This window comes from Sceloporus occidentalis, unplaced genomic scaffold (genome assembly GCF_023333645.1).
Source record: "Sceloporus occidentalis isolate IW3139 unplaced genomic scaffold, rSceOcc1.0.p SCAF_135, whole genome shotgun sequence".
Classification (NCBI taxonomy): Eukaryota; Metazoa; Chordata; class Lepidosauria; order Squamata; family Phrynosomatidae; genus Sceloporus; species Sceloporus occidentalis.
The window spans coordinates 1,311,568-1,327,230 of NW_028317115.1; the positions used below are offsets into that span (position 1 = coordinate 1,311,568).

Consider the following 15,663-nt stretch of genomic DNA (forward strand, 5'->3'; position numbering starts at 1 on the left):
TGGCATTCACGTTAATGGGTTTATATATAAAAAGTGTCAAACTCATGCATAGGTTTGATATCTAGGATTGTTTGAGAAGCATACTACAGCCACATATATTTTTAGATCAAGCATAGCCAAACATTACCTTTTGGACACAGCTGGCTTTATAGTCCTAAATTTAGGCCCAAAGTGCTGCGGTTATTGTCACTTACAAAGGAATCCTTTAAAGGCTTAAGTGCATCTTATATGTCCTTTTGTGAAAGACTACCAGCAGAAATAGCCTCTTATAGTCTCAGATTGAGCCCACAAGGGGAGCACGGAATCCCAGAATTTTTTCTTGCCTTAAAAGCGAAGTGTAACTCACTATCTAATTACAATCGCAAGAATTTAACAAATAGCAACACCACTGCTTAGGCACAGCAACCAAGAATTGTGAAAATTGAAACAAATCTCCCCGCGGGGAAACAAGCCCAATGGAATATATTTAAAACATTTTACCGGAAAAAAAACCTTAAATAAATATACATCAAGAACCTGCCATCTTCCGCTTATGACGATAAATAAACCGTTAAGAATGAATGAGAATTCTAAGTGACTGAATTAAATTGTCAAATATTGTGTATTTATATGGGGTGGGGGGCAGAGTTTAACTTGCAACGCACCTACTTAATAATCTAGGTACATAACCCGTGCTTCAATTCACATGGATGCTACTTATTTAAAGGATAAAAATGATTGTGGAAATGAATGAAATTTGTCGTGAAAGCCACCAATTTAGATCTCATGACGACAGGCTTCAGATGATGCGTCGTAACAAACCCTTCAGCCCGTCCAAAAATCAAACAGCAGCGTAGTATAAATAGAGTTTATTTGAAGCCAAGCCTCAGTATTGAGGCTGCTGGTTGGGTTTCCAGACGCACAAGTTGTAACATTTCACAACTTCTAAAAAGGAATGTCAACAGTTACAACAGTCATGCAGAACATTGTCTGTGATCACATATCAGAAGCATTTTCCATCATTTCTAAAGAAATGGTTATAACACCGTCATGTGCAGAGCTACTCCCAATATACTGCAACACACTGATCAACATATGCAGTACAAGCTACAGCGTCAACACAAAGGGGAGACTGTAAAGTTTTAATTCATCAAATAAGAATGAAATATTTACTGTAATGAAAGAAATTAAAAAGCGATTAAAGGCCACTGCTAAACCATTCCACTAAACAAAAAATGTCATGAGCTCTTCCACACGGCTCATGATGGCTCAGCTTGTCGATACTCAGTATTGAGAGTATTCCTTTGTTTGAAATTTGGCAATGATTCGCTCCAACTGCCTTTTAGCTTCACACTGGGGGAAGTTGCTCATGTCGTAGTACTGGGCAGCAATTTTTACCAACCTGAAGAAAAAAAAAAAAAAAATTACAACTTGTGAATACATTTTTTCAGATAAGAAACAATACTACATTTTAGTCCCCCTTAACTCCGTTTCACCTTTCCTCTTTAGGATAAACAGGATTAAAGCTGCAAGCATCAGAAACATTTTCCCCTTTTAAAAGTCCCCCTTTAAATTTACATGGTGTCCCCCTTTGAAAATGCATGAAGGGATTCTACAGAATTCTCACACAGGTTTTTGCCCTCCGGCGAGCTATTCTCCATTATTTTCCATGCAGCCGAACCCATACCCTGACCCATGAGACCCCCATGCACTCAAATGATTATAGTGGGATCCCTCTCCAGCCACTGACTGGGGCAGCTCATACTCTCTCCCTTCACCTTTTCAAGAATGCATGCTCAGAGTATTTTAAGGCATCTAAAAGTTTGTTGTTTTTTTTTTTTTTTTTTTTTTTTTTTTTTTTTTTTTTTAAGTACAGTTTACTGTCCCCAACAAAAGTGTTTCACAGGAGATTGTGAGCAAACTGGTAAACTGTTAAATCAGTAGTTGGGCAACATCTGAATGCAGCAGGCAGGAAAAGATCTATAACTGAACAGTCTTTACTTAAAATACTTTCTTAGAATAGTCACCAGCAGCATTTCCCCAAAACAAACAAACAAAAATAAGTATAAGAAGCAGCACAGAGAAACACACGGAGAAACCCGAAAAGCAATAAGGTAGAGGCCCCTACCATTCAGGCTTTATATCCGTGCACGTGCGGATGTAGTTCTTTGTGGTCAGTACAAACTCGTTATACAGAACCCACTCGGGTTTGTGGTCGAGAACGGTAGAGGGATGTAGCTGCACGACCTGGTTGTCCTTCACTGTGAGGTAATGACCTGTTCTCTCCAGATGTGCCACCTCGAGAGAGAAAACAGTCGCATAAACATAAAATATCACCAAGCTCTCAAAAACAAATACATCTTACATTTAGAACCAAATAGCATCAAGCTTCTTTAAATATAGATTTATATGCTAGCACTTCCCAAAAGAATGTTTGCAAACAGAGAAGAGATTCTCGTCTATCGGCAGAGGTGTCTCCTCACAACATTTAAATACATGCATTCTTAAAGAGAGCGATCGGCGTGAAGAAAACCATTTCAGCAGCCTGGCCTATTAGACATCCATACCAAAGGCAGACAGGGATTCAGTCAACAGATCCCTGTCATTATTGCTCACTCGGTTCCCTCAATGAAAATGTGAGAGAATGTAGGCAGACAGAATGAATGAATGAATGAATGAAGCAGTGTTTGGCACAGCACACGGGAAGAGATAAGATTTTCTAATTTAGCAGTCAATGACCTTTCTTCGCATCTGATCTTAAACACAAGACCTGAGCATATAATGGTCTTGTCCCTTGGCAGTCATATTTTGATGTCACACTGTGGGAGATGTTATACAGAAATGTGATTTTCATTATTGTTTTTAGGGTGATCAAGAACAGTAGAGAGGTGTAGTGCATTCGCTTAATTTAATAAGGGAAATTCCTAGGACAGAAAGTTTCACATAACACACCAGACATTACAGCTCAGTGGTGCATGTTATAGAGAGTGAACAAGCTCTGGTATTAAAATATTCTCAGAGCTCTACACTTTGCTAGCAAACAGAGAAAAAGGTAAACTTCGCTATACATAAGACTCGTTTTTATGCGACCAATCATGTTACTCGGCAGGCAGCTCGTCTCAACGCGGGGCGACCTACATAATGTGCCATATGCCATCGTATTCAAGTAGCTCAAAAACAAGAACCTAAATCACTGCGCACATCAAGAGTTAATTTCCTCATCACACAGATCAGTAGGGAGGCCAAGATCCATTTATGTTCAGTTAATTGCTTATACTCTGTCTAGTCCTCCCAGATCCTTCATACAAATTCCTAAAAGACCTTTTTATAGCCCTTTAGTGAATCATCACACTGCTTATGACATTCTCCCTCGCCAACACACACTAACACTGCTTAACGCATGCTTAAACCATACCTGCATGAAATAACCGGTAACCAAAGCCTTCCTAATATTAATGTAATAATCACGGCTTGTGAAATCTGTGCTTCTACGAGGCAGGTTAAATCTGTCCATGATTCGTGACAGCTGCTGCCGTACATTGTCTGCAGACATCAGGGACCTGTAGTTAATGAAGTTGTCGTAACACCACTGAGACGACTCATGATCTGGAGAAAAGAGAAAAAATAAAAAACGCACAATGAAGCCACAAGTAAAAAAAAAAGTCTCACAACCTCCGTACGACTAGTCTATAAATGAAATTTGTACAAGGTTATTCCCCATCGTCGTCCTTCTGCTAATGGAGTGAGCTAATAATGATGGCCAGGTGTTTGTCCTAGTTAATGGCCACATGCCGCTCTCATGTATTTGTAACAGACGAATGGCACTTTTCTGATGGACTGGGCCACCCAGAGAGGCGCGCAGACCAACAGTAAACAAAATAAATCACGACGCTACCTAGTGAAACGATAGCGAACAAGTCTGTTACAGTAGCACTCGTCTGTACACGATCCTACGATACATAGCTCTGTGTTATATTTGTATTAATCTTTAAGGGAGATCCATCTTGTCTTTGATAACCTTAAGAAAATGGGTTTATGTGAATAACTGGACATTGTCATTTGGGGACCATTTTTGCCATCATTAGCTGGATTTACCGCTTTTATCGTGACTAAGCTACATTCCCTGCCTGCGCTCACGATTATATTATAGGCTTAGGGGCCCTCTGCACACGATTAGTTCTTCAACATCTATAAAGTCTATAAAGTCACTCAAATACGACCCATCATCTTCTGTCGCGTTACTAGACTTTATCCCTTTAAAGAGAACACCTGTACCATGCTATTGGTGAGCTGAGTTAGGCAGAAAGCATGGGGTCCTTATAAATGCAAGATCAGCATTTGCAATAGGCTTGTGATCACTGCAGGAACAGGGCAATGCATGGAGACGCTTGGAGAAGAGACAAAGCCGGGAGTTGGCTTCAAAGATTTGCCCGTACAGATCAACAAAATGACGCAAAGAGTTGGGTGTTAGATCTAAACATTCTAGGATTTGTCAAGCAGTGGCTTATGAATTATACAAGACGACCAAGATAGTAAGGTAAATATGGCACGTTCTTTTAAATGAATGGAAATGGTAAAATGTGAACTTGTATCATTGCTTAAGAGTACTCAAGTCTTATGGATAAAACAAACTACGTAATAAAAATAAATCCACGTAAGGTTAACATTTCACAGCAAAACCTGGACAACAAATTATTCCAATGATTATTAAAAGGAATGAAACATACTTTGTTTAAAGGCGTGGTAAACGTTCAGCAGCGTCAGATGATCACCATCTATATGGGCGAAGCGCATCTTGGACTCATCTGCAGCTTTCTTGACTTCCGTGGGTCGAATAAAACACTGTGGGACTAAACAAGGTTGGTATGGGCCCAACACAAATGCCCATATCGATGAGTCACGCATTCACTGACAGAAGAATAAGGCCTAGCTAGGTCAGTTCACAGAGCATAGGGCAGGGCAGGATTGGCCTCCAACTGCATCTTGGACTGTTTACTACCTCTTTGGTACATCAACACCTAACCACATCTGTAAGACAAGAGGGTTTAAAACTACAAAGCACTGCATTATATTTGCTAGAGCTAACTGAAGTAATAGGCATGGCAGCCCTCAAGACAAAGATTTATTCTACGCTCACCGAGTTACAGTCCATAGCAACAGCCTTATCAACAATGTTGTGGGCTGGAGAACGCTGTATGCAAACACACGCTATACAATAAATATTAAAAAATTAAAAAACACTTGCCGCTGTGTTTTTAATTGTAAATGGATCAAACTGTGGTGGTGGCAGCAGAAGTAGAGCACGCAAAACCATGAAACTGAAGAGCACCGATCCTGCGCCTTTTGATCCTGATCACTGTTGTGGCTCTTGAACGCTTACAACCGTTTTCTATATATTTCTACGCGAATAGACATAGGAATCCGGAAATTCATGTCCAAAGTAGAACACGAGATAATTATCCCGGATGCCGAGGACAAAGCTCGCACGTCAAGCTCATTAAGTTGCTCTTTTTTCATTAAAACATTCTTAGCAACTTTGTAGATCATCATGAGCACGTTTCATTCAATCGTGTTGTGGGTTTATGTTGAATAATTTGGCTTTAACTTCCGACAAGATTAAGAAAACAATTTTACTGACATACTTATGATGTAATCAACTAAATAAAGTTAAATGAGTGAAAAAGCTGAAGTCATCTGTATGCTGCTAGTAGCATTCATGCGAATGCCTTACACTGAGTAACACTGTTTTCCGGGATCACTACCTAGGTTTCCAGAATAGTTTTCATACATTTAGTAACCCTTACGAGTGCGAAGTGGCTGACCCAACCAATCATTGAGTCACACTCGATGTCGTTTCAAGCCACTGATTAGCGAGCGATAGTAAGTAATAAGACCCAAGACTTATGCATTCTGCAGCGCTGAGGAATACGATGGTGCTATAGAAATACACTAACCTACTGCCACCTCCACAGACAAGATACTGAACTGACAAGAAGATTCTGCCCTGCCCATCTGCTCTGAGTCTGAATAATCTGAAATATATAGCTTGAATATACATTCACCACATTGAAGCCAGCATTACAGGTTGTAAGTACTCAAAATGTAATGTAAAGTGTTAATACAATTAACAAGATTTTTATCACAGTGCAAAATAAACAATGGGGTTATGTACAGAGCTGGTCTTTCCATCATCCATTGAAAGCATTTAAACCATAGAAATTCAAGATGTGCCCAACACAGAAGCTATTTTGTCTCAGACAATTAAGATATGAAATTAAAGTATTTAATGTAAAAACCGGAAGGGTTTATTTAACGTGTCCAACTAAGTTCTGTTATGCGCCGACCCAAATCCTGACCCACTTTATTCTTTCCAGTGTTATATTTTTTGCCTACAGCACACTGCTCTTCATTTGGGACAAAAGCGAAATCTTACAAACTAAAACCAGGTATGACAGGAACTATACTTTGGGTACACTTGGTATGCCCCCCCCCCTCCCATTTACTACTGAAGTAATAGGAACCCACCCAAAAATCTCAGAAGAGTTTCCTTGTGATGGAAAATCTTAGAAGATTTTGTTCCCTGCCATTACCTGACAGCATGGCTGTTATAGATAGGATCTCATTAGAACAATTGTAGTCACAGCTTGCAATAACCATCTTGGCTAGCTGCGGGTCCAGAGGAAACTCAGCCATCATCGACCCCAATTCAGTCAGGTCTCCATCATCATTTAAGGCAGCTAAATAATTCAATAGCTCCAGCGCTCGCATTAAAGTTTCTGGAGCTGGGGGAGAAAAAATGAAGCATTTAGAGATGAACAGAAGGCAAATGGTTGGGGTATTCTTTCACTCTGCATTAGCGCATTTTTAAAAACAGTAAATAAGTGGAATTAACCTGTGACAGAACTCCAACAAATACATATACAGTATATACAGTATGACCATGAAACGGGGTATTCACAGCAACTCATACCTGGAGGATCCATGAAGTCAAAATGTACTAAGTCATCAATACCAAGTTTCTTAAGCTGTAGCACCACCGAACCCAAATTGGACCTCAAAATCTCAGGGTAAGTGTTGTCCTGTAAATACAAAGCAATAACATTACTTAGTTTACATGCGGAGCTGGTGCAGGACACTGCTTGGGATATACTTCTGTTAATACGGATTCTCTTTGGAGCTCAACATTAAAGATTTCATTTTGGGAAACTTTGCAAAAGTAACTTTTATGAATACAAAAAAAGCTACATAGAACTTAGTTTGTCCCCAGGTTCTATGCAGATTAATCCCAAGGCACATAACGAGATAAAGTTTAATAAATATTAGGAAAACACAGCATACCTGCATTTCTGTTTTATAGGCTTTTTCTGTGTAAAGCCTGAAGCATTTGCCTGGCCTGGTACGACCGGCACGACCTGCTCTTTGCTGAGCCGAGGCTTTGCTGATAGCAGTCACCAAAAGAGATTCCACTCTAATACGAGGATTATACACCTAAAAAAAAAAAAAAAGTATAAGCAAACACACATTTAAAATATCTACAGAAAAAAAAAAGAGAAATGCTAACATTTTAGGTATAGCAAAGGGGAAAAAGTACCTTTTGCTTAGCAAAACCAGGATCAATAACAAACACAACTCCATCAATTGTTAAAGAAGTCTCTGCAATGTTGGTAGATACAACAACCTAAAGTGGGAGAAGAGAAAAAATATTAAAACAAAATCAAGATTCAGACATCCAGATCAATTTTCATCGGTTTGCTACAGTAGTTTTCTTTTTGGCAGTCCTGTGCATTTCTGACTAGTGACTAAAGGAGAACATTTTAGAGAAATCTAATCATACTCCAGATGTTCTACTTACACCCATAAGATTCTTAAATATAAAATTAACATTCGACTAACTTTTCGTCCTATTGCGCCATTTGGTTTCTTCGGTGGCGGGGGCTCAAATATTCGCTGCTGCTGTTGCGGTGGGAGCGTGGAGTACAAAGGTATGATCTTGATGTCTCCGACTTCAGGACCCAAGTCATCAATTTCACGTTTAATTCTTTTACAGGCCTCGTCAATTTCCTAAAGAGGGAACAAAAAATAATTACGGTGGAACGCTTTACTCAAAGACCAGCCGTTACGCCACTTATGGGACATAAAAGCAATTTGCAGTGGCATGTTAAGGTCAAAGAGAAAAATATGAAAGAGGACATAATCAACCCCCGCCACATCGGTCACAGTGCAGTTGGCGATACAAACCTCTTGACCAGTGAGAAACAAAAGGAGATCTCCCTCCTCTTCCTCGCACATGTGTATCTGGATCACGGTGCGGATGGCTGCTTCGAGGTAATCCCTCTCCGGCTCTGGCGTGTAGAAGATTTCTACGGGATGTGTACGACCGGGAATGGTCAAAAGGGGACAGCTATCAAAATAAACCTGGAACTTGCCGGCATCGAGGGTGGCGCTCATGACAATGACCTATAAACACAGTCAACAAAATAAGAAACTTCAAGCACAGCGGATTCCTTGATTATTGAGAATTACGAAAAAAAGTTATTCTGAAGACTATTTGTTAAAAAGAAAAGAAATAGGGCTGCCATAGGATATCAACTAAATGTAACAATACTTAACACTTTGCTAACCACTAATTTAGAAAAAGATTACCTTTGACCATATTACAATTTTAAGCATTCTCCAGCTATTTTTTAAACAGATATAACCGATCCAAAAATCATCTCAATTAATGCAGTAACGTTTACCGTTGCAGTTAATATTTTGTCCCATTCCGACAGTGCAGGATCATCACAAAAAAGATTGGGGAGGAGAAACAGTAACCTAACATTGCAAAACTGAATAAAAAAGTTAAGTTTACCTTTAAGTCATTTCTTTGTCTCACAACCTCCTTTAAAACACCCATCAAGATATCTGTGGCCAAAGTCCTTTCATGAGCTTCGTCAAGAATAACCACACCGTAGCGCTCCAGCAAAGGGTCGTTCATAGCTTCCCGAAGTAACATACCATCAGTCATGTACCTACGGGAATCAAGATGGCTACATGTTAAGGGCACCTGCTGCTACCTAACATGAATCGAAACGTGTATTACGTATGAAACACGTTGGTAACAACCTTAGACAGCACCAATGAAATGAGCATATTAAACGGAAACCATATCCTTCAAAGCTCTGAGGTACAACTAAGTATTAACATTGTGTGTAAATTGGTAAAGCCACCGTGAAGATGATGCTGTGCTATCAACAGGTAGAACAAGTACAAGGCTAAAAAGACACAGCAGAGGCAGGCAAGCCTCGTCAAACCGTGCATCAACATTTTCATTTAAAGTTAACCCGTCATCCAGGTCGTTTAAAACAGAGTGGTAAATAATAAGTGCCAGCGAAATACACGAATGTATTGGATTTGAGTCCCTGGAATCTGCGGTTAGCCGTGCTAGAGACATTGGAGAAAAGACCAAGCGTTCCAAGACAAGCTACAGTAGCCGAGCTCGGTGTCTCTCGACCTGCAGGCAGCATCATAATCGGGGCACTATTCTTCGCTGCTACTGTCCTGGTACATTTAATGTTTTTAGTGGGCGGAAAAAACTTGAACATGAACAGGTGGGCGCAATATCCTGGTATATATTTATAGACAGCATTCAAGTCAAAGTTTTCAGCAACTAGAATGCATTTACTAAAAAACCCTAATTTTGATTCTACAGAAACCCATAAAACGCCAAATGATGTATCGGCAAACTCATGGGGGGGGGGGGGGGGGGAATCAATGCAGATCCTTTTTTCCTCACTTCATTACATTACATTTATTTATAAAGCGCCGGCCGATTCCGATGGCTAGATAAAATACCGCGTACTTCAGGATAGTTTTTGCACTGCTACAGTCTTCAAATCGAATGGAGTAACCAACTTCTTGACCCAACATCACGTCCATCTCATCTGCGACTCTCTGAGCCACGCTCATGGCGGCCACCCTTCTGGGCTGGGTACACGCTACACCTCTCTTGGGACCGAGTAATCCTCTCATGTAATCAACACACCACTGCGGGATCTAAAAGAAAACACAACAAAAATTAAACTGCAACACGGAGTTTTAAAACAAATCAGCAGCAATTTGCGTCTGTTGCAAGCTTACATTGACCTAACAACCAAATACTATTACAGAAAAGACATTGCAAGGCAGTAAAAGGTCAGTCATTGTGCAGGGATAAACAAGTGGGGTTTTGGAGCAGATACAACTTTAAAGGGGAAATCCCACTAAAAACATCACACTAGTTTTGGATAACATTTTTCGCAAGCATTGTGCTGAGGTTTTTTTTGCATAACATTTGAAGGCCACCACTAATTAGTTATTTGTACGTGTCCTAGCTGTGCAACCTATAGAAATATACTAGACAAACATTGTGAGTAGTAATCTTGGTCTTAATCATTAAGTTGGACAACCAGACTATAGAAAGTCTATGGAGGAAAGCAAAGGAAGTTAAGTGGAGTAAAAAAATGATGTTTCTCCCTATTCACATTACTGTATATTGTAGTGTATTTCAGGTGCAAGGAGAATTTTTTTTCCATTTTTCCCCCCACATCTCAAAAAAACGTCTGAAAACAAACAAGCGGGCAGACTAACTGCCTACACATTAATTCAATCTAAATTAGCTCAGAGAGAGAAAAAAAACCTTGCTAGAATTTAGACGTGACTGAACACCAAATTATAAAAAAATGAAATATGCAATTCTGTTAAAGTTAAAACACCTTTAACGGGGAGAAATCACTAAGCATACGTTCAACGTAACAGAAAAGCTACACAAGGCTGTGCACTTCCGTTATATGAAAGCACTCAACTTTTTTTTCCTTCTGCAGGATCGCCATCAATTAATTTGACGTCACAAACACAAGCGCCCGGTCTCCATATTACAGCATATATGATATTTAACCCACGCGATTACGTATCCGAGGGCCAGGAGCGAAGGGTGTAAAAACCCATCCATCGCCGTAGAGTCCAGCGAGTTATCTGTCCGCACCTGGCTCAGACGCAATCAAGGACTGTAAAGAGCATTTATTATTATTTATTGAGGAATACCTGTGTGGTTTTTCCAGACCCAGTCTCTCCGACCAAAACAAAGGACTGGTGCCTTGTAAGGATGTCTGTGAAACGCTCCTTGTATTCCCAAACTGGCAGCTGAAGCCGCTTTTTCAAAATCTCGTAATATCGTGGCGTGTGGGGTAGGTTGGTAAACGGATTTACGCCTTGGGCGAGCACCGCTGGTTTCACGGCCGGCATCCCAGCAGGAGTGATATACGGGGGGTTTGCTGCCCCCCTGGAGTCCTTGTCTTTGTCACGATCCCTCTCTCTGTCGCGGTCCCTCTCTCGATCTTTTGATCGGTCATCTCTATCGCGATCCCGGTCTTTCCTGTAAAATTAAAGGCATAGATAGATATTTTATGTTTCCAGAGCGGCAAAACCATCCATTTATGCAAATCCCCACAAAAAGTAATTTTTTCCAGCTTTTAGAATTGATCGTTAAGGGGGCTGTCCATTTTTATACTATGTACAGAGATTTACAAGGAGATGAGCCTTCATGTCCAACATAAAAACATATTTCAAACTGAGGGATATCTGCATCGCGCATGGGTTGGAGACAAATCTGTGCAAAAGTTAGAAGCCAGATGTAAACATATGAAAGCCAAGGCTACCCGGTGTCCGAGACGTTACGCTGTGGTGCGGATTTCCTGTTCATTTTAAGGATTACTTCATATAAAACAGGCAGGGACTCGGGGCTTCCTATTAGCTGGGTTATTCAGAAACATCAAATCCGGCTATTCGGATCCCAAATACCGCGGCTTCCAGGGCTACTGGTTGAAGATACAAAGCTTTGGAGCTGCTTGGTTTTATTATGAGACAGTAACCGGACTGCGTTTCACATACAGATTTTAAATAGTTCTTTGATTAATCCAAGAGCTTGGTCCAGATTTAGGGTCCAGCTAAAGCAGAGCAATCAGAGGAACACGGAAAACATAATAAAAGACCAAAAATCCTTCCACATGGACGTGTCGGAAAGCTCCTGTTTTAGCACCAACATATGAGCTTTATGCTTTAGGGAGGTATAATAAAGGCAGGTATTATGTATATAGTAGTCAGAGCACGGATGGCATACACTAGGTATGAATACATTAGAAAAGGAGGTGCTTGGGCCGAGGAGCTTACAGTCTAAGATACAGAAAGGAGTGGGAAGGATAAATTAGGCGGAAAGGTTTATATTTATACGTCAAACACGGAATAACTTACTGACCGGCAGTAAAACATCAGAAAGTTATTCATTATTTCACTTTTTCACCCCAGCTCACACGATCCAAATGATACTGAGCAGTAGTATCCAACAGCACGAGTCGTTGTTTAATTGTGGATCCCGTTAGCCAATCCAGACCTGCTTTGTGAGGAAATGCATTCCGCGGCCCAATACGAGGAGTTCTGGTACACGATTAATACTTCAAGCTTGTGAAACTTGACAAAAACATTATATATTGCAGCTTTCCTGTTTATTAAAGAAGTGCTAAACATTCTAGATGTAAGGGGGGGCTGCCATTCAAAATAGTAATTAATATGCCAGGAGCCAGATCTGTACCTATAGATGTAGGTACCTCTAAACACACACTTTAACCATCAAGTACCCCTAAATCTAACCTAAACTTTCAGCAGTAAGTCTGCCAAGAACACTTCTGCACCAGCTTTCCTTGGTTACGCGTATAAGTATCACCACACGCAGCTGGTGATGCAGAAACGCCGCACTTCGCACCTCATGTAACACAAATTGCACAACCGATACCAAGATAACTTTGCAATCAACCAGGACAGCGGAGTATAGATGAGCAGAATGCATTGGTACACGCAGACTGCTCGAGCACGTGATTTATACACTTCAAGGGGTTAAGTACATTACGATATTCTCTTATCAAACGATGCAGGCAGCACATCTTACAGACGGCTGGACGTGGACATATATACATTCCCAGCTATACTATTACACAGGGCAAAGCGCAAACCTTTACCAACGCTTTAAAAAATTAACATGTTAATAGTAAAACCATTAGCATGTTTTTTTTTTTTAAAATACAAAGTGAGTGAACAGAAGAATAATCTAATTTTGGTGCAACCTTTGCCTTCAAAGCACCCCCTTTGCCTCCCTCTTCATGTTATCCCAGACAGACCCGCTGATGTTGAAATGCGAGGACCATCACTTCCAGTACTCTGTTCTCCTTCGCACTGAAGATAGTTCTTAACGATTTGGACTTTATGTTTTGAGTCATTGTCATGCTGCTGAATACATTTGGGGTCGTTAGATGCCCCCATAAAGATATTGCAGGTATGGCTCTTTGGCCACAAAGCTTCCATGGAGGACCACTTCTGACCAGACTTCTCCAGACAGTAGGTGGGTGCACCAGGGCACTTCTGAAACTTCTGCCTGGGGGAGACCTCGCTGGTGCAGTATAAGTATAGCTACCTTGTGTCTTGTTGCTGTTCAGTCTTGCCATGGTGTATGACTTCAGCAACTTTACCCGGCTAATGAGTTTGGCTGTTCCTCACCCAGTTTTATTCCTCCAACACAGCCAATTCTATTCGTGTTTTAACCTACATATTAAATTGATGACCATAAGCACCTGACTATATACACATATATATAAAAATATAACACCTACAAAATCTCTTTGCGCAAGTTTACCTAGAAGAATTGATGCTGTGTTGAGGGCAAAGGGTGGTGACACCAAACATTGATTTGATTCTGAGATTTATGTTCACTCACTTTCCATTTTGGATTAAGAGAGAAATAAAAAAGAAAAAGGGCTATTAACATGTCTATTCTGAAAGCATTTTTCACACCTCCCTAAAACATTTGCACAGTACCGTGTACGCACGCACACACTATATACGATATGTATACGCGCGCACACACTATATACGGTATGTATATGCGCACACACTATATACGGTATGTATATGCGCACACACTATATACGGTATGTATATGCGCACACACTATATACGGTATGTATATGCGCACACACTATATACGGTATGTATATGCGCACACACTATATACGGTATGTATATGCGCACACACTATATACGGTATGTATATGCGCACACACTCGCTTGTGGTTTTTAGGGAGATCTCTCGTGCCTTTTGTATAATGTGTGTTTTTATATACACGTGATTACGCTCTTCGTTCCACGCCGGGTCTGAGGCCTTACTGTCCAGCGGGCCGCAGGGCTGGTGTAGCAGGGAGAGGGCCGCGCAGCTGACATGCCCGTATTAGAGGTAAACAGAGCCCCAGAGAGCACGTGTTCGGGGGCAGCCAACAAACAGTAGCCGTGAGCAGGCACCGAAACGCACGCGATTTACTCTATGAGCCCGTTAGACACCGGGAGCGGAGTCACCTAAGCACACGCGCTGTGGGAGAGCTCTGCGCTCGGGGACTGTGTGTGGAGCCTGAAGTTGCCGAAAGAACGGCCATGTTGGCTCTGGGAAGGCGCGCTTCCTACAAGGCCTAGCAGGTTTACCGCGCCGGGAAATGCCTCGTTCGCTAAACCAGACCATCACTTCAAGCCGGTGCAGACAATGCGGCCTACAACACACGAGCGTGACCTCGCCTCGCTCTTCAGCCCCACCACGGCAAAGAACGAACAAAGAAACGCCTCCCACCGAGCTCCTCACCCGTCACCCCTTTTCTTGCTCGAAGTGTAATCATCTCCGAGATCCAGCCGGTGCCGCTTCGACATGGCTGCCAGCTCCGCTTTTTCCAGACTCGACGGTTCCAAGCAGCGGCGCGCCGCAGCCTCCGAGGCCGTGTCACGTGGGAGGGAAGCAGGCAGATGAGGAAGAGAGCGAATCTAAACGGCGCGATGAACAGCGCGTGCGCACCAGCCGGACGTGACGTACACAATCCAGATCAATTTCATTGGGGGGAAGGAAAGCCTTCCAGCGCTTCCAAGGTACCGCCGACATAGCAACTCAGAGCTCTAAACATTAGAGTGATAAAAAGGCTTTTGTACCGTGTTAGCCGTTGAGAAAACAGGAGAAAAGTATATTTGACTATACTTTTCTCCTAAACATTAGAGAGAACAGTAGAATGGCCAGAAATACAACGGCCATTTGTCTGAATTCCAAGCGTATACCAAAGTCTATTGGGATGCCTTCATTGAAAGGCATCTTCTGAAGCCCAGAGTGGAGGACATGGTATTCTCTAGTGTTTAGAATGGCGATACATTAAACCAATCATTTGAGTTGATTCTGCTATTGGAATTCCATTTTTTTTACCTTCAATGTTGTTATTGAAATAGTATTTTTGTTTTTTCCAAACAATAGTGAAAACATATATGAAATTGACAGAATAATGACATCAAGATATGACATCATGGTAAAGTCGGGAAGGCGTTGTATAATGTATGTAAAATACTATTTTAAAACTATTCATGGTTCCATAGCTACAAATATGGATTGTATTCCATTTCCATATGCGTGACTATATATATATATATATATATATATATATATATATATATATATATATATATATGCAAGGGACCACCATACAAATTGTGGGGTAAATTAAAGTGTTTTGTTTTTTTAAAATCCAAAGAAAACATAACGTTGCTGCCTCCTATTTTAAACAACTTAATACCTTAACAACCTTAATACCGTAATCT

General features: G+C 41.0%; 1 protein-coding gene across 1 annotated transcript; it reads right to left on the reverse strand.

Moving 5' to 3' along the window:
- Positions 1 to 1,263: 1,263 nt before the first annotated feature.
- Positions 1,264 to 14,736, reverse strand: LOC149281326 (ATP-dependent RNA helicase DHX15-like). Its single transcript, XM_089499407.1, has 14 exons — positions 14,672 to 14,736; positions 11,041 to 11,371; positions 9,821 to 10,014; positions 8,831 to 8,990; positions 8,218 to 8,436; positions 7,873 to 8,040; positions 7,571 to 7,657; positions 7,318 to 7,467; positions 6,950 to 7,058; positions 6,570 to 6,761; positions 4,707 to 4,829; positions 3,395 to 3,585; positions 2,108 to 2,277; positions 1,264 to 1,381 (listed from the first exon to the last, which is right to left on the reverse strand). Exons 1-14 carry the CDS (start codon positions 14,734 to 14,736, stop codon positions 1,264 to 1,266), a joined length of 2,277 nt encoding a protein of 758 aa, XP_089355533.1.
- Between the last annotated feature and the right edge of the window lie 927 nt (positions 14,737 to 15,663).